This window comes from Pogoniulus pusillus, chromosome 23 (assembly GCF_015220805.1).
Source record: "Pogoniulus pusillus isolate bPogPus1 chromosome 23, bPogPus1.pri, whole genome shotgun sequence".
Classification (NCBI taxonomy): Eukaryota; Metazoa; Chordata; class Aves; order Piciformes; family Lybiidae; genus Pogoniulus; species Pogoniulus pusillus.
This window is the reverse complement of record NC_087286.1, coordinates 20,951,803-20,971,376: the sequence shown is the minus strand read 5'-3', so window position 1 is coordinate 20,971,376 and position 19,574 is coordinate 20,951,803. Positions and strand designations below refer to the sequence as shown.

General features: G+C 42.4%; 1 protein-coding gene across 7 annotated transcripts in view; it reads right to left on the bottom strand.

Annotated features, from left to right (window-relative positions):
• Nucleotides 1-19,574, bottom strand: part of PRKAG2 (protein kinase AMP-activated non-catalytic subunit gamma 2) — a 224,845-nt gene that overhangs the window by 41,321 nt on the left and 163,950 nt on the right. For 6 of the 7 annotated variants that reach the window (XR_010306582.1, XM_064162855.1, XM_064162856.1 and 3 more), the window contains one exon: nucleotides 18,804-19,018. Coding sequence is in view for 5 of the 7 variants with exons in the window: in XM_064162855.1 (XP_064018925.1) it covers nucleotides 18,804-19,018 (215 nt within the window). In the remaining 2 variants the exon portion in view is untranslated. Of the gene's footprint in view, nucleotides 1-89; nucleotides 500-18,803; nucleotides 19,019-19,574 lie in introns of those variants that run through there. The other variant, XM_064162857.1, reaches the window with a different exon arrangement.

The window sequence follows — 19,574 nt, the reverse complement described above, 5'->3', positions numbered from 1 at the left end:
GGAACCGGGACTCGCCCTTCCTCCCCCCCTCCGCGGCGGCTGTACCCAGCCCATTAACCCTATGGCCCTCGGGCTCCCCGCAGTCGTGCCTCCTGCAGGCGCCGCCTCCCCCGGCCACGGCGGGAGCGGCCGTCGGCGGCAGTTCAGCGCACAGGTAGGACGGGCGCCTTTTGCCTGGATCGCGCTTCTCGCTGCATCTCATCGCCGCCTCCCTCTCGCCCTCCCGTTCCCCTCCGCTCCGGCGGCGGGATTGGTACGTTCCATTTTGCTGCAGTCAAGCCCGTTGGTCAGCGGCGGGAGGGGAAGGTAACTACCACTTCGGCGCGCCACAAGGAAAGGAAGGCGGGAGAGGTGCACTGCCCCGGAGGCTCTGCCGAGCCAGCCGCCTTTCGCAGCCTGTTCTGCAGGCCCGGCTCTTCGCCCGGCTGCTTCGGACTAGCGCGATGCCAGAGGAGACGGAGGGGAGCTCTCCGCTCCCCCCGCGAGCAGGAGTTGGTACAGTCCCGCGCTTTCACCTGCGAAGCAGCGCCGGGGAAGCCGACGGTTCCACTGCCCTGCGGAGAGGGGTTCTGGAGGGGGTTTCCCCGGTACGTGTCAGGGAGTTCCCACACGGGGCTGAGCCGCCACGCCGGGGTACTCGCTTTGGGAACAGACGCGCTCGTTTCCATTTAAAACGTTCGAGAAGTTACAATTCGAGATTAGCTCAAATGTCAGCGTCTTCCATGCGAGTCGCCTATGTCAAAGCTGGTCGCTAAGTCTCGGAGCAGTCCCTGAGAAGGGAGGCGGCATTAGGGTACAGCACCCTCCTCACTGGGCTTCGTCTGGGCCGTTCGGAGGGACTTGACCCAGGGATTACTGAGTGACATTCTAGCTTACGTTGTGCAGCAGATCAGACTAAATGATCCTACTTTAAAAAGAAATCTTTGAAAGGAAAAAAAAAAAGCAAAGGCGTGCCTGCCCCACCATTGCTGTCACCCCCAGACAGCAGCGGCTGAAGAGCTCTGCTGAGCCGCACTGGGTGTTTGCTCTCAGGCATCTCAGCGCATAACGCTGACAGCCCAAACCACTCCGTGTTACCAGTGGCTGAAGGATGGAGGCATCCTCTTAGGGAGATGTATTGCACCTGAGCTTGTAAGCCAGGCTAGGGCAGAATCAACGGACATAAGGAAACACTTGAAATGGATTCAACATTTAGATTCATTTAGACAGGGAGACATGGTAAGCTACAGCTAGGCTTCCTCTACTACAATGAATAGGTCCCCACAGACTGCTGAGGAAGGACAGAAGGCCCAGCTCAGACATGGGTGCTGTAAAGACAGATAAACAGATCAGTTCTTTGGCAATGGTAATATATTGTGGGCAGACACTGAGCATGGTGCTCCAAAGGAGTCACAGGAGCCCTTAGAAGACATCTGAAATCTATTGGTCCTTAAGGAGGGACTCAAGCTTCAAAATTTCAGCTGGTCCCCCAAGGAGAGAAGGCTGAATAAATCAAGGACAGCACAGTAATGTGCATGTAACATAGGAAAGTAAGAAAGTAATTGGAATTAAAGCTATGATGTGAGGAGAGCCAAAAATCACAGGGAACCAGAAAGCTAGCTGCCATTTTTCACATTGAAGATTGCAGGAGAATACAAGTTTGTGACAAAAATCTTAATATTTTCCCTAATGTATAAGCCTATTTTCCTACCTAGCATTACATTACTGTAGCAACATTTCTTTGAGGAGTTGGAAATTAATATACTGTTATGCACTGAGCTGTTCACCTACTTTTGACTCTTAGATTTTCATGGTACTGATGTAACTTGACAAAAAATCTCCCATTGGACAATCTCCTGGAACATGTACATGATCAAGTCACCATTTCAATAGCTTAGAACTTAGTTTTACTAGGAAGTTTGCTTTGAAAACAATCTTATTACCCTATGTAACAATGCATATTTTGCTTCCATTCTTTGAACCTAGCATGATAGTGATTAACTACTGTACCTGTTAACCACTGGTCTTTCTCAGTTACTACTAGAATAGGTTTTTTTCACCCTGCTCAGGAATGAGATCTTTTTAAACTAACAAGTTATGTGGCTGGAATAAGGCCAAGTTGGATGGGGCTTTGAGCTTTGGTTTAGTGGCAGGTATCCTTGCCCTTGGCAGGGGCTTGGAATTACATGATACTTAGAGTCCCTTCCATCCCAAACCATTCTATGATTTCTCAAGTCCAGAGATGTTTCAAGTAAGGAAGCTAACTGCTGGCAACAGATTCTGTTTCTCAGGAGCACTTTTAAAGATGGACAAGGAAGTTAACAATATCCAATTCTTTCTCACTATGAAGGTCCTTCTGAAATAAAATTCAAAAATGTTTAATTTCTAGTTGTATTTTTAAAAGACTTAAAGCATTTCAATAAATACTTCAACTGGCCAGCCACAGAAGATACCAAAGCAGTTTATAGTAACTTATAATATTTTCAGCCTAGTAATTAATATGCTTTGGAAGCTTTTAATTATTCTGGGACCTATCTTTAAGAGCTCTAAAGAATTCATTTTGTTTATCAGGTACTTTGATACAGCCAATATCCCTAACCAAAAGAAGAGCATGAGGTCTCTGATTGGAAATAACCCTCATTTTTTCTTTTTTTTTTTTTAACAAGTATTTACTCTCTATAATTATCTATTAAACACCAGCCACAAGGAAATAAAACTCCAGAGCTGTTTGTAGTTGGAAGTGGCACTGAGCTTCAAAGGTTGGCACTGCATTTCAGCTGCTACAAAGCACAGAGGTGCTTATAAGAAGTTAGGTAAGCCTGTGTTATCCAATGAACTACACTGCCCTGAGAACCTCAGAGAATACTGCAAGCTCGGAGTTTTTCAGTGACAGAATCTACATCCAGACCAAGAGTACTAAGAGAAACTCATGATAATATAAATGCAGTAATTTAATGCATAACAGACACCTGTAATGGAAACATTATAGCTGTGATGTAACATCCATGCTACTCAAAAACCGCCCAAAGGAAGCAGAGAACTAAAGGCTGAAACTCCATCCTCTCTGCCTACAGTCTCACCATTTGTTTAAAGCGATTTTGGAACGATCCTCTGATCGTTCGGTTCATTTTGCTCCTCACTTTGCACTCTAGCTCCTTTTGGCCTGTGGGCAACACAGTGAGTCGGAACGGGAAACTGGTGCAGCTGAAAAGCAAAGGGACTAAAAGAAAAGACTGGGCTTTATCCAGTTCCTGATCTGAGACACTGTGCAGTTTTACTAGTTAGTGCTGGCACAAGGAGTGCCAAGGGCAAGAGTGACAGCGGGGCCACACCTGGAAACAGCCCACTCTGGAGTCGGCTTAAAGCAATGGTGAAAGCACTGTCATGTTCATTGTGAACTACTACAGCATTAAAGAAATTAGCAGATATTTTAACAGTCTTAGGTATTACTTTTCTCTACAATCTCTGCCTGCCATTTTACAAAAGGATTACTGATTGAAGATAAGGAAAAGATCTGTCATTCAAAGCACCTGTAATTCCCACCAAGATGACGTTATTATCTTGTAACATTTCGATACCAGTTTGATGTGATTATTTGTTCTACTGCTACAGGAGGATTCTATTAACTACAACCAAAGCATTTGTCTAGATGGTGGTTTAAATATTTGCTGTTTGAGATACCCAATGTTTCAAGGCAGTAAATACTTTGTATAGTAAATGCTGCTAAACAAAATAAATCTTACATACAAACCTTTAGAAGGGAAATAAATGCAAAACTGTTTGAAAACATTTCTTCTTTACCAGGTTTCAATTCTGTTTTCACAGAGGCATTAACGATGCCAAAACCCAGGGAGCTATGACATAGTGCTAATACAGAAGCTTAATACTGCAGTGGCAGCAGCCTTTGAAGAGGCAAAGTAAAACAGCTCAAAGTTGATACAACACCAAAAGTCATAAAAAGGTGGATGTAAACAAAAGAGGGTTTGGGACTTCTGGGAAGGCTGGAATGTAAATTTTAATAGGTAACTACTTACTTTTTCTCTGCCTGTTTTCTTTAGCTTTCTAGGGTAAAGGGAATGCTCTGTAGAAATGCAAGTCCTGAGAATTATATCTGTACTTAAAATAAATGTGTTAAAACTACCTGGAAGTCTGAGAGTCCTTTTAGTCCTGTGTTCTACTTCAGGGATCTCATTACATTCATAAGAACACACTGAGTATTTAAATTGTAGGGATGTGGCCAGCAGTTAACACTGTCAGAAGATTATTTTGATGTAGTTTCCTGCCATCCTGCCTCCCTGAATTAGTGGAAATGCACCCATAGGGTTAGAGATCTGTTAGTGCAGTCCTCAGACAAACTATATCAAAATGCTTTGAACAACACCTGCTGGGTAGCTTATCATTTTGAACAAGTTACCCCTAGCTGCTGCTTCTGCAACCAGCAGAGAAACAAACAGTTCTAGGACACCCTTCACACGGCCTATTTTAGACAACTGCTCAGGATAAAAGGATCTGCAGTCACTCTACTGACCTGATCCCTGCATATCCATTTGGTCAGTTTCATAGTTGTCTGTAAGGGAGGGGAGCAGGAGTGAGGCAAGAACCTATAAACTACTGAGTGTGACTTTGGTTCTGAGACGGATAAGGAAACAAATACACCGATTTAAAGTAGTTAGAAGAAAGAAACATCATCAGTAACAGCAAATGTGTATAAACAATGCCAAGCCAATCGCAGTCACTCTAGTAACAGGCAAGAAGTCCTGTGATGAGCAGATGCAGCACGAGTTAACAGGACTTTTGACACTGTCTTCATAACAGTCCTGCAAACAAGGCAGATAATCTAAATTAAATGGCTGCTGAAGGGTACAAGAACATTCAAAAGGAAGGTAGTAAGATTTCTTTATCTTAACTGAAAGAGTTTAAGAGAGTGTTCTACAGAGGTCTGTGTCCTAAGCAGTGGTTTTGCTGCTGCTGAAGGAACAATGATTACATTTTCAAATGACTCAGTAGTAAGAGATGCTGCTCTTTTAGGGATAGCCTGAGAACTTAAACTAATCTCGAGGACTGCTGCAGTGTTTTGGAAAGCAGGATACACTTTGATATGGGTAAGTAGAGCACATTACACAACAATCAAATGCAAAAATAAAACGGGAAAGGGTCAGCTTGCAGCAGTCATGCAAGGGAAAAAAACTGAGAATGAAAATAAATGTCAGATAACAATGTCAGATTCTTGGGGGGGGGGGAACACTCTATACACAAATGTGGTATAGGTAAGACATGGAGAATCTGTTTTACATGTTTCCTGGTTAGATGCCTGCTGGGCTACTGCATTCAGTTTGGGGCATCAAACTGAAGAATAAACCAAAGAGTACAAAAAAAAAAAGCAGCAGCAATTCTCTGGGAGTTCAGAAAACATAACCTCTGTCAAGAAGGACTTGAAAACTTCCTGATTTGTTAGTCTAGGGGGGGAAAAAAGAGTGATGGAAGAGACAACAACAGTCCCCAGTTATACCTCCAAGTATAACATGGGTTTGAAAGCAAGAAAGTGATACACTATCTTCTGGGTACAGTGGTTATAGCATCTAACTTACTTAGCTTTTATCAAGGAATTCTTAAGCTGGGTTTTGGGAGAACTTTCTGAATCCAACAACAGGGATGTGCCAACACACTTTGCTGAAAAAAACTACATTGCTCACACAGGAAATTTTTAGAAACAGGATTAAAAAAACCCATTTGTTGGGAAGTAGTTACATATAGTTGACCATCCTATGGGGAAAATTAATTTTTAATGTCCTTTCCACACTTCTTTTGTTTCTGTTTTTGTCCACTTATCTTTAGATAAGTGTATTTAGCTTTATATATAGTTCAATGAGAAGTCTTTATATGTATGTTTTGTACAAAAGCCAGTTTATTAACAATCTAATACAAATGTAAATTTGCTTTGCTTCCCCTCCTCCCTTCCAAGTAGCCTTATTCTAAATTAGAGAAATTCTAAAGCAAATATTGAATAATCATAATAAAGATTACATATTTAGTCTTTGACTGGGTAGGAATAGAACAACCTAAAAACCGAAATGCTGCAAGGCACAGGTCTGCGTGGGACAGACTTATTCAAGCATTGCAACAAAGATGTTACCTGTGCTTTATTTAGAAACAGGCACTTGCAGGAAATTCAGGGCTGCCTTACTCAGAGCTTTCCCTGGCAGTTCTCCCTCATGCTGATCAATGAAGGTGTAATACCGATATGCTGGGGGTGCCACCTGCACAGCAGTAAAACTGAACGCCCTTCGAAGTACTTCAGAAGTGAAAAAAAAAAAAGCTACTTACCTTATAAAACCTAATGGATTGAAGAGCAACAAGAAGGAATTCCCATCTAAATGCAAATTAGGCAAACCCATTCTGAATGCAAGAGTAAACTACAAATGGTAATTTTCCCACCACTTGCTAGAGCTCCTTACTACAATTACAGTTCTATACAACTCAAACAGTTAACAGCTCTTCTCTTGATGAGGTGTCAATGAACAAGGTAGATTTTTTTCCACATGCATCTCATAGATACGCTTATTCTGTTGCAATCTGTTTGTACAAATTTGATTTTGAACACTTAGTGGTTTGGGGGTTTTTTTGTTTGCTTAATTTAGTGTGGTTCATGAAGCGGAAAAAGACAGGATTGGGAAAAAAAGGCTTCATCTGCTGGTTAAACTGTAAATTAAACTACTCCTTGTTTTCTGATAGAGGGTGATAATTGATACCAGTGGTTTACGACATCGACATCTGAGAACACTAGAATCAGTGAGGCTGAGATTAGGATCCCATCTTGGATCCCTTCTGTATTTAAAAATGCTAGCTGCACACTGAAAAGACTGCCTGTTAGGTGATTGAGAGCACCTAGGGAAGAGCTCCGTTCCTGCTTTGGATACAAACTCCTCCTTACCTTGAGAAGCTCCTAGTGAACAGAGCAGCTGTGCAGGAATTGTAGTTTCTACCATTTATTCTAAAGAACCTCTGTTCCAGCACCAAACAAGCTAGCAAGGAAGGGGATACCTCATACAAAACATGGGATTTAAGGTTTTTCTTCCTGTACCTGGCAAGAATGCAATAAAATTTGCTGTAGTCTTAAAGGACTTTGTAAATATTAAATGCCATAGCCCTGTGGTGGTGACAACTGAGAGATTACAAATTTGTTCAGAACAAAGTGAGCACATCTTATCACCAAACCTGGCATTGAAAATGCACTGTTTCAGCATCGTGTGTTCTCCACTGGATCCTTATGGGAGTCAGTTAGGTGCTCTGGCCTTACTCTAACCCAGCAACACAGCTACACCGCAGCAGATGCAAAAGTGATGGAGCAAGGGTTGGTGTTCCGTAGATAATTCAATAAGGTGAAAAGCTGAAGATGGCTCTAAGGGTTTCATTTGAAAACAGCTCTAACAGAGTTTGCCGTTGGATAAGAACACTACCCCACAAACCTTTGGGATTTTTTTGTCTCCCCAGTATCATCAGACTACAACTTGCCCAGTGGTCTTAAGCAGCAGTCTTTTGGCAGGGAATACCAAGCAAGTCTATATTGCCTTTACAGTCTGTAAGTAGTAAGGAGCCTCCCACGGCAGGCATGCTCCCACATAGCAGCAGCTACAATATTAATCACTTTACGGAGTCTCTTCTTAGTGATACACAGTCACAACTGGGGATCTTTAGCTTCTAAAATGGGAGTAACAATCAAAGTAGCTGAATCGTAAAAGCCAACAACATTCTCTAGGAGTGCATCCTGCACCAGGAAAGATGATGAAATGGCCAACTTGCATTTGTAGTAAATCTTCCTGCAATTACAGTACTGAGTGTTGAAATCTGTTTCCCCTGAAGACATGTGAACTGAGTGTGCAGAGCAACTTCACATTTTTAGTGGAGAGCCTTTCCTAAGTATTTCTGCATGGAAATGAACTCGCAGCTTAAAGCCAGTGAATTCTGTCACTGAATTAACTGAGAAACAGGAGAGCTTTACAAAAGTTCCTTTGATCTAACACCAGAAACAAAGAACCTGTCTTCTACATCAGTGTCCTGCAGCACCTCACTTGGAGAAAAAAAAGAGCAACAGTGTACTAGTGACATAAGAGTTCAGCACTTCTGAGAAATAAACTTCAAAGGAAGTAAAAGAACAAGGAATAGTTGAGATATGCTCAGCTAAATTCTTACAAGAGAAGTGGAAAAGAAGCAGGATTTGTTTATGTAACTGCTAATCTCTAGCTGTATCACTCTGCAACTCAGACAAGGCAGGGGTCTGAGTTAATATCAGAGACATCAGCCTTTGTGACCAATATTTATTCCTCTCACAACTCATGCAGATTACAGGTGGAGTCTTAATCAATGTTATCAGCGTGGCACATTATTAATCAAACAGCCAAGCATCTAAATTCCATCCTTCCAAACAAAAAAAGTGAAGCATTTGTGAGGAACCAAGCTGAGCTTATTGAGGACTGATGTTACAACGTGCTACCTGACGCTGCAAACACAGGGATGCTACTCTTAGTTTTAGTCTATGCAGAGTTTTTAAGTGTTCTTAAGTGTTTGTTGTTATATATGTTTGAAAAGATATGCTTTAGCTGTTTGCACACATGTGCTGGAGTGCTCCTTAAGTGAGACTTGCCTCTTACCAAACTGAGGGGCACAGTTAAGGGCAAGGGGAAATTATTACTGGAGAGAGCTGCAGTAATCAGGTACTAAGCATGATTACAGTAGATATTTTACTGTGACAAATGTACATTAAAAAAAAAAAAAGAAAGAGTAAAACAACCCACCCAAGAGCAGAGTAAAGTAATACTAATGGTAAAAAACAGGTAAAATTCCACTAATTTGGAGTCAGTGGAAAAGAAGTGTAAGCATGAGCCTACATTTACATGGATTGTCATTCACTGGCACTGAATACAGAATTCTTTGTGTTAAAGTTAAGCACTTAAGCACTTTAGCTGGATTGAGGCCAGAGTACTGATGAGTAATCTGTAGAACAGAGGCCACAGAGAACAACAATTGAAAAAAAATTACTCAGAGCCAAATCTGATTTAAATAAATACATTTACTGTACAAGATTTCACTTTCTCCATCTTAGCGTTCTGTTTCACTGCCTTAGCCATGGATAGTGACTTCACTGTGCAAGCACTTGTTACAGCAGCTTTCAGTGATGGTATTTTGGAAACTTAAAATGAACCATCTTTTCCCCAAGAAGGCCTGAAGTTAATTGATGCCACACTTCAGGCTTGAGTAAACTCTAGTGATCTATTAGTAACCTATTGTTAAAATGTAGTTTTCATGACCCTCTGCAGTTCTGAAAGACTGGAAGCAGACCTACTGGGCCGAGTTAGCAGGGTGATGCAGGTCAGGATGGCTAGGGTGGTTTACTGAAAATAGAGACAAACTTCAGCTTGGAGCTGAATCACAACAACAAAACCTCTTCCAAGAAATTCACGTAAGCCTGTGCTGAACAAATAATTCACTCCATGGCACTAAGAGACAGGTAACTGCAGGCTGAACATGGAGCAGATGACCTGCACTCAAAGTGGCTACTTTCTGCAGAGCTTATCACGACTGAAGATCTCAATACTCAATAGGACTCCAGGAGTATTTGAAGGCTATCTCAAAGAGGCAGATGAAGATAGTGAAGTATTTTTCAGTGCAGTTCTAGGAAGACTTTAAACACCCAAGGACTTCCTCATAGCACTCGAGGGCTTCTGTGTTTGCATTGGATTTCAAGCCAGCCCCAGAAGTGACAAACTCTAAGCATGAGTGCCATCAGTGGCCCCACTAAAGCTTGCGAAATCTATTATCTTAGAGTAGCTACTATTATGTGTAGACAAAACACTGCCTTCAACACGGAGTCTACAGTTACCTGTAATCTCAGGTCAAACCCCTGGTTTTCAGATGGCATTGATCTGTGTAGCTAGAGGAACTTAACCTTCTCCCTGAATTAGTCCCAGATTTAGTGCTGATCACTCCAGGCCTGACTTTTGTGTGCAGCTTTGTTTTTACTGTTACACACAAAAGAAACAGCAATGATAGCGACATGCAATGGATATCTTCCTTCTCTCATGCATGCTTTTTTCCCCTTTGGGACAGACTCTTAACTATATCCTTCCATCATCTCAGGCACAGTGTAGGTGAAAACAAATCATCCTTCGCATGGGTTCTGTGGTTTGACACTGTCCAGACAGACTGAAACAAGGACTATGCTAAGCAAAAAGCATATCAAGAGTCAAAGCTAAATGGTTTATGACTACAAATAATATCATAAAGAGATATGGGTATACTGATAAGGCATTTCCCTGTATGCCAGGAACTAGAACAGAAAAAAATGAAATGAACTCCACAGTAAGAAGCAGGGATACAGCTCTAGCAAGCCTGCCACCATGCTCGCGTTACTGCAGCACTTGCGGAGATGTGGATACCAAAGGGTGTTTGTGGGCAATGGGCGACTACAGTGTGGATGTGGCAAACACTGGGTTCACAAGCAGGTAAGTTTAGATGAAGACTGAGTCTATTAATTTTCCACTTTCTATAGAAAGTATTCCTCACAGTTCTCACTAAGAAATCCTGTGCCTGTGTGCAACAGGTCTGACTGGAAGTGCTCGTGTGGTTGTTCGCATGCTGAAGGGAAAGCAGCAGGAGAGGAATTTGTTGACTGCTTTCATAAGCCAGATCCTCATCTATAGCTGTTTCCACTTATGTAAGGAGCTGGATCCGGAGCAAGTACACACCACCAGTGTTTCCAAGTAAATACAATCTCAACACCAAAACTGAAAAGGCCAAACACACAACAGCAGGCAGATAGCAATCTTGCAGCTGTTGCCCTCCCTGTCACTCAGTGATGAGCTGTTTTCCACTGTCACCAGCAGTTCTCTTCTGATTCCTGAGCTCTTTCCCTCATTTAGTGTTTTCTGAACTGTTTATGTTTTCCACAAGTCTTTTTTTCCCATCCTCTGTGTGTCTGTCAGCTTCCTTTCTCATTTTCAGTACTTGTGCTAGTCCTAGTGATTTGTGAGTGCTTTAATAGACAGTCAAACTTGTACAAAGACCCTGATGCAGCAAAGTCAGGTGGCATGCACATCACTTTAAGTGCCCTAGTATTGTTTGCTCCAACAGAATTACCAATGTACTTAAAGTGAAGCACACATTTAAGTGCTTTTCTGGATGAGGGCCATCACCACACTGATATTAACCAAAACCAAAACAGCACCTGAGATTCAGCAACATAAATACATAGCAACTCTAAGCTAAACTCAGTGCTGTAACCTTCAGGTTACCTTTCTTCAGTGCCTCCTCTCATTGTGATCTATGTTATGGCTACACTTAAAGTCTGTTCTGCAAGCATATGCTGGAAGTAGTGTGTAAGAACAATCCTGTTTAAGCCAATGCTTTCCTATGGGTTTAGAATTTGCCTGGCCTGTTTTGCTAGATCAGGCTCTTGGACAATAAGGTCCTCAGGGCAAGAATCATGTTTATTTTTCTGCTCACATACCACAAAACAGCAATTAGTAACTTTTTGTTCTGGGGTACAAGGAAGATGACTTTCTACATACCGCAGGTTCTGTGGCTTGTGGAGTTGTAAGTGATAAAGTGTGACAGATAAAAATGTCAAAAGTCTAACTAGGGTACTGACCTTCTCACTGGCAATTCATTACAACTAGGCATGCAAACACACTAAATTAAAGCCTCCACTCTTCAATTCTGCACACACACACACCCCTTCCTCCATTACCTCTTCTCTTTTCTTCTCTGTAGATTACTTCACGGGTTTGCACTTGAGTTTGTAAGCCCTTGTGCTTTGTTAATCGTAAGATTAGGCGTACCTTGGGCACTGTACAAACCATTATTGTCTTCCTACAAAAGTCTTCCACATGGCCCCACCCTCAGTTCCAGCTGAGAATGCTGTTGTGAACAAGCTCAGAGAATAAATATTTTGCATTCATTTCACCAGCACAATGGAAACATTTTTCCAAGCTGTTACCAAGATGGTATCTAGTCCTCTTCTGAGTCAGCAGCCCATGCAGCTGACTTTCAAATGGCCAGACTTGCTTGATTGTAATCTTGAAAGAAAAAAACAACACAGACACAAGCTGTGTTTTTACAGAGCTGTGGTGCTCTCCTCATGCACAAGCAGGTAGTGACACTATAAAATATGAAAGCTGGAAGAAAGAAGCTGTGCAGAGGTGAGTGTCGTTTGTGGTGTTCCCCTTATTTCTCCCAACTTCAACAGCTTATTTCATCCTGACACTGGAATGCTGTGGGGAAGTGAGAAAGGAGTATCACTGCTTTAAGTAGCCCATTTCCTTCTGGTATCAACGAGCTTTTCACATTCTTTAAGGCTCTGTTGCCACTGAAGACAGTGTGTCTAAAAATACACCACAGACAAAATGGGGCTCAGAGATGAAGATGGCACAGAATTCGTAGAGGCCCCTTCCACACTGAGCTGTGTTTTCCCGCTAGTTCAATACATCAGCAGGCATCATGCAACAGAACACGTTCAAAATTGTGTCTCTTCTCCATTCTCATGGAAAGACTTTGATCTGTAATCCCTACTGCCTTGTGAATAAAGAGCCTGGATGGTAAACAACTTCTGTGTTCCAAAATAGTGCAGATAGAGCTGGTAAGAAACTGTCAGCAATCCTATATTAAATTGTGGCTTTAGGTCACATTGAATTAAATACCTGGTTTCTAATCGTCAGCAGAGCTTACTCTCACAATAAGTTCCAACCTGGCTAAATAACAGGTTGCTTTGTTCATTATCAAGCATAAAATTCAGAAATAAGCCATGCCATGAGTCATCAGTTCAGGGGGTAAACCCAGGCTGTCAATCTTAAAGCACCCTCATCTGTTATGTTACTTACTGACAAGATAGCTATTTGATAGAGACACATGGGGTCAGATCTTTAGGGTTAGCCTTTTGATGCCATGCATACTTTAGGATTTAGGGTAATCAAAGTAACTTAGCTATAAGCCACCAACTCTGTTGTAAGGACACTGAGGTCATAATTTTGGTAGCAATGTGCATCTTAAAAAGACACAAATGCCCCAGTTTTAATTGCCTTAGCTACTTGGAGCTTTATGAGAGCTGTCAAAGCAGCTGGGAATTGATTGAACTCAGCATTTTGGTGATTCATCCTTTCCACCTGGCATTTCTTCTTTTGATCTAGGACTAGGAGGAACAGGAATTGTAGGCCTTTATGCCATCAAAATAAGTTCTCTGCTCCGTGAATCCATAGACAGCTGATTAAATTATCTGACTGCAGAAAAAGCCACAAGCTGACAGAGGCACACATTTCCTTAGGACAGAAAAAAAATCACCTTTATGCAATACAATTTCTCTGCACCCTAAGATTGATTGCCATGAATCTGAACACTGCAACCAGAATACAAATGCATTAGGAAACCAGGAGGTTGTGACAGGAGGTTTTCTTCTTCTAAATCAAGCAAGCAGCTATTGAAAAAAAAGGAAGTTAAGCAGTAGGAAATTAATAGTAAGGTATTTCTTGTATATTTTAAATATGGAGAGGGGAGGGAAACACCAGTGTGGTACAAAAAATACAGCTAATAGGGGAAAGGTAAAATGGGAAATCAGAATATTAATAGAATGGGAGCTGCAATTAAAAACCAACAACAAAAAGCAGTGTAGTATAGCTTCCTATTTTCTAATGTTCCATTCCAAGTGAGTTTGCTGGTTCATTTGTGCCTTATGTCTCACTGAATTTTACAATGGACTCTCCAACTATATTAAATGATTCTTTTGTGAGCCTACATTCAACTCAGTGGAGCTACAGTGACCCTCTGTCAAAGGAGACGGAAAGCAGACTAAGTGGGCTCAGAACATTTCCCCATGAATATCTGATGTCATTGTTACTTAGTTCATCAACAAGTTATGCCTTTACTAGCTTTGCAAGTAAACAGTTCCATGCCAGCTGCTGGACAAATACATCCCATTTTTCATTAAACACACTTGCAGGTGGAGAGCAACTGTTTCATTAAGGAGAAATATTTATACAGAGCTTCTTACAGTCTGTAGGATGAATTAGAGATCAGAAGCATCTCCCAAAAGGAGTGCTGGCATTAAGGCACTTAAAACTGGTTTGGACACAACAGCACTGCAAGATCTTTCCCCACTGGTAGATGACAGCCTTTCTGGCTCTAATTTCTGTCATCCCTTTACTGTGGTGTAAATCAAAGGTGGATCACAGTAATGTTTGGCACTAATAGATTGCCCTGGATCACACGAATGCTGAAATACAGAGTCCTTGTGGATTTACAGTCTGAATTCCATTTACCCCCCCAGCCTCCCTATTTATCTATCTATTTAAAATCAACATGGGAATCAAAGAACACTTTTCATCAGATTTAAACATCTTCAATAAGTCAGCTACACTCTGGAGCTGTGATAGGTGGCATGGCTTTTTGGAGAGAGCCAAAGTGAAGGACCTGCTGCACATACCCCAGTTCCCAGGCTCCTTGCCAGCAGCAGGGTGTGATGTAATGGCCTTTCATACTGAACAAGTTAACAGCCCTGGTTTTGAGTTTACTACATTTTGGCTAAGAAACTACATTTTGGCTATGAATAGCCTTGCAGGGAAGTGCTACTGTTTAGCAAGCAGGTAGCTGCAGAGACCGTCTTGTTTTCCTCTGTGACTGGAGGAGTCGCAGCTGCATGCTACATCTCTTCCCTTTCATTTGTTGGAGCAGCCTGAACTGTGTAAAATGAATTCAGACCAGACATCCTCAATGCCTCCAGTGTGCTCTATCTGTAGTTTTAACAGGGCTTGCTCACACAAGCCTAGACTAAGTGTCAGACTACCTCCTGTGTGAGATAGCCTCTTTTAAAGACATTCTGGGAAATCCCTTGGCTCAGAAGTTATTTGGAGAACTGTGGTTAACGACATACTCATATGGCAAGTGCCATTTCAAAGGCACGATCTGCCTTTGTCAGTTCTTCCGAGCAGAGGAAGCCCAAACTCTGTTTTTCACCAAAAGAGAGGTCAAAAGCAACTCCTCAGTTTGGAGCTAGCTGGCCTGGACTCCTCTCCATGCTGGGAAAGGGGAAGCCCTTGAAAGCCGGGAAATGATGTACACAGAAGTGCTTGAGTCTGCAGGAGACAGGGAATACTGCTATTTTCACAGTGCCTTATGCATCAGGGAAAGAAGAAAGGATAGGACCACAATAAGCTCAACACATTACATTCCTCGTTAAAACAGGGGCAAAGCATAAGCAGGGCAAACATTTGTTACTGAGTTTGCAGCCTCTCCACATTCCTTTCATGTCAGTAATGTCACATTAGAGAGGAGTTATCTTCTACTGCTTATTGCCTGAAGGTTACACAGTCCAAACAACATGTGGCCAAAGTACAGAGTCACCAACTGTACTGTGAGAAACCAAATTGCTCCTTCCCCATTTAATGCAACGCACAGTAAGCTTTTAGTGTAGCTTTGATCTCTTATCAGCTGCATTTCTGATTGTAATATTTTAACTCAGCCGCTAGGAACACCTGCCCACCCAGAGCAAAGCCGGTAAAAGCTGCTGCAGCACTGTGTCACCGCCTCATCGCCTCTAGCTTTGGGCTCCTAACAGAAGTGTCTCAGTTAGAAATGCAACACCCGGAGTCACTCCGGAGTCACTCCCTTTGCAAGGGGTGCAAAAGGCTGTCCGACCCACTGAGGAGCTGATTCATCCCCTGCAACTGCCTCTCTCTGGCATCCAGAGACAACCAGAGCTACTACACTCCCAACTTAAGCAGCTCAGATAGGCTTCTAAAGTTAGGTGGGATAAATCCAGACCTTAGTGATTATCACAGACATCTATTTAGCATGAGGTTAATTGCTCAGGTTTGTACACTGCACTGAGATGATGCTTGCTGAAGAAGGATCTTCCTCTGTCAGAAGCTGTCTTCCACTTTTTACTCCCCTTGCCCAGAATCTCAGGCTGAAAAATCACATCAAAATATACACTCTTCTAAGCGCACCTAAAAATGAAAGGTTGTGATTCCATCTGCTGGGAAAGAAATACTTCCATTCTTTCCTGCATGCCTTCTCTCTTACTGAATAGATGTAACCATCCTGCACCAGTCTCAGACAATAAAAACCAAGATCACAAACAGCTTCAGGTGCAGTTAATTATAAAAATGGACTAAGATCAGTTCCAATCCTGACACTGCACCTGCCTGTTATCTGCCAGTCACTGGGGGGGGTTGACAATAATTGCAGGTCTGGGTCCAAGGGTTCCTCTTTGGTACTGCAGTACTTATAGCAATCGTGAATCATCTGTAACAGTTCTGGGATCTCACACACTACCATCACTAGCTAAACAATATAGTAGGTAAACGAGATTTAAGTTGACAGATGCAGATAAGGGTCAGCTTCTCATTTGAGAGTTAAGCTTCCCTGTCGTTAAACTAAGAGTACGGCCACTAATGAAACCATTTATCATGTCATTTATGGTGTGTTTTTAAGATAATTGGAATTGTTATGCCAAGAAATGGTGCTCTAAGTAAACGAGCAATTGAGTTTGCCTTTTGTAGATTTGTTGACAGTGTGGGGTTGTGAAAGCTGGGTTTGTTAACACACAGCTGAGAATAAGGCAAAAAGAAGTACCTGTAAAGGAATGCCAGGAAAACAACTTCACAGGGGCTGAAATACACAACAGTCCTGAGTAAACACCCTGAGTCCTGAGTGTTCAGAGAACTTAAATCTGAATCAGCCTGAGATTCTTGCCCTTCTGCAGAAACTAATGGTTCACTGGCAGCCCTGCACACTCACTGAGCAGAGAGGGCACAAAGCAAAGATAATCAGGTGCTATATATACATCCTGTGCATTTTAAATATACATAGATATATTTCTGCATCTTCTGAACAGGAGACAATTAAGTCTGACACTCTGAGTTTGCACCTAGAGTCTGTTGAGTACAACCACAACAGCTGATAAATACTCGCAAAGAATTCTGCTTCTTCATCCTGGCATCTTCTACTCAAATTCATACTGTCTGAATCAGCAAATGATCCAAAACAAAACAAACTTTTCACTCTTTCAGGCAGTGGAATGTGCTAAAATTATGCTGTTTCCCCATTTCTATTCTAACAGGTACAGAAGACTCCTCTGCAGCTGCATAACACAGATAAACACATTCATACACAAACACTATGATCAATGACCAAAACTTAACCAAAAATATTGTTGTGTCCTAAAAGCCTTTGAAGTTCATAATTTATGTTTCCCAGGACTACGACTTAGCACAGAAAGGCAGCAACTTAGCTGCAGAAAAGTTACTGCTGGAGGTCCTTAACTATAAATGTAAGTTTAATCTTATTTAATACTTGAATTATTTGCTTTTTCATAGGAGGAGAACAGCAAGTCTGTATTTTGTAGGGAGGGTTTGGCTTGCTTCATCTAGGAAAACAAAGGTCGGCTACAGGTACAACAGGATGTAACAAACAATGAAGGAAAATGGCTATTCATTATAAGAGCAAATGGTCACAACCTGTCTGTGGAAAAAATGAAGTTGAAAATCAGGAACTTCCTAACCATCACAGGAGGGGTCCCCAGAGCAGGCCATGTGTTTTACTGGACATGTCTGGATGACTTGAAAGCAGTATGTGAACACTGCTCCTGTACTGAAACACTTTCAGAGTATCAACAGCAGCTGCTGCTATGGAGGTACCTGACACAAAACCCAAAGGGTCTGGGCACTGCTGTGTTCGTGTGCTCAGATCCTGGAACAGCTTTCCCATGGGCAAGTGGGAGGGAACTTCCTGCTTTTAAATAAGTTACTAAGAGCTCATAGTCCTTCAACAGTGAAACAGACCTCACAAAGCTTCATGTCCTTTACAGGTCTAGACTTCTGCACAAAGAAAATGTCAAAGATTTTACATGCTGAGTGAGGAAAAAAAAAGAAAAGAAGCTGGGACAGCCAAGTGCAGGGAACTTAACTGTGGTGACAGATCGGTGTGCTAGGTACATGAAGCAGAAGAAAGGTCAATAGAAAGATGCAGTTCATGCAAAGGAATTAACACCAAAAAAGAAAGAAGGAGCAAAAAGGCAGAGGAGAGGAGAAAAGTGAAGCCTCTCAGACTCAGGCAGGCCACGAGAGAGGGGAGGAGGAGAAGGGCAAGCAGTGTGGATGCTGTGGTGGAGAGTATCAGAGGCTGGAATTCATGCATTCCCAGGAACTGCTGAGTTCATGCATTCCCGGGAGCTGAAGAAACCACTCTTATGAAATGTAGACACCTCTACTGCGTGGGGGGCTGGGTAAACACCCTGGCGGTGCCGCCCTTCTTCCTCTGCTCTGTGAGCTGTGGCAGGAGTGCCATAGCAACTACTGCCCTTAGCCACCAGCTGTCCCAGTCATCTCAGACTCTAGAGCCAGCAGGAACTCTGAACTCCTGCTGCTCACACTGTGACTTTCTTTCTGATCTCTTCTCCTTGGCTGCTAGTTCTCTCATCAGCAATTCCCAAGAGAGACAAAAGGCAATCCTAAATAAAACTGTATCCTGCTTTCAAGTGGCAACTCGGCAGCATATGCTGGGATCTACAGCCACTGCAAAACTCAGTTGAGCATAGTGCAAAAATGAGTTGCTTTCTGGGTAAATCAGAAGTGGAGTCACCACCTTTGGATTCCTAGTGTCTTGCCAGAGAAATACTGGAAAGCTGAGACAAGTCTGAAGTAAAAGGCGCATGACACTATTCTTGTTCTGCTCCACAGTATGGACACACACACTCTAGCCTATCAGTCATAATACAAAAGCCAGTTTGCACACAACCCTGTCCACTTCCCAGAGGAAAACTGGACACATGCTTTACTTACTGGTTTTGAGGTAGCACAGGGAGCTGGTGTCATGACAGGAGGCTTGGCTGCACTTTGAGATGGAGGCAGAGAAAATCTCTGCCCTGTATCCGGAGGCGAAGAACAGTGAATCCGCGTTTCTAGTCTCTCAGGCTCATGCTTATAGGATTCGAGAGGAAACGTGGGCTGCTTGGTCACTTGTGTTGGGGTAGATGGAGAAGAGGAGAGGCCAGAGGCTGTAAACAAGAATAGTTACCAAAGATTAGTTCAGAAGAAGAGCAGACAGAAGTCTCAGCTTTGCAGTGAACCTTTTTTTCCCATCACATTTCCCCAGACTGAAGCATGTTTCTCATTCCCTGCTTCATGAGAGGGAATTTCTCTGCCCTGCCATTAAAACTCTCGGAGCATTCAGCTCCTCACAAGGAGGCAGAGTGGTGAGGCAAGAGTGCAGGAGGTTGTGTTGTAATAACCTCCTGCTTGATTCTTTATTTCTGAAAGGATCTTCAGCACTGCTATTACTTTGTTGTTACAATTTAATACTTCTGTGAGTCTCAGGATTGTCTCCATCTCACACCAAACAGCTCAAGAGCTTTAATGATAGCTTTTTCTTCTTATTTCCCCCCTATTATTTTAACAGTATCTTAGCCAACAGAATAAAACTAGGAGCAGAAGGAAAAAGAAAGAGAGCATAGTTCCCATGAGCCTCAGTGTGCTTTCTATAAGGCTCTTGGCAATACAAAGTAGAGCTTTTTACAGCAGCCTTTGAAGAGAGAGATTATTCCTATCTTTTGT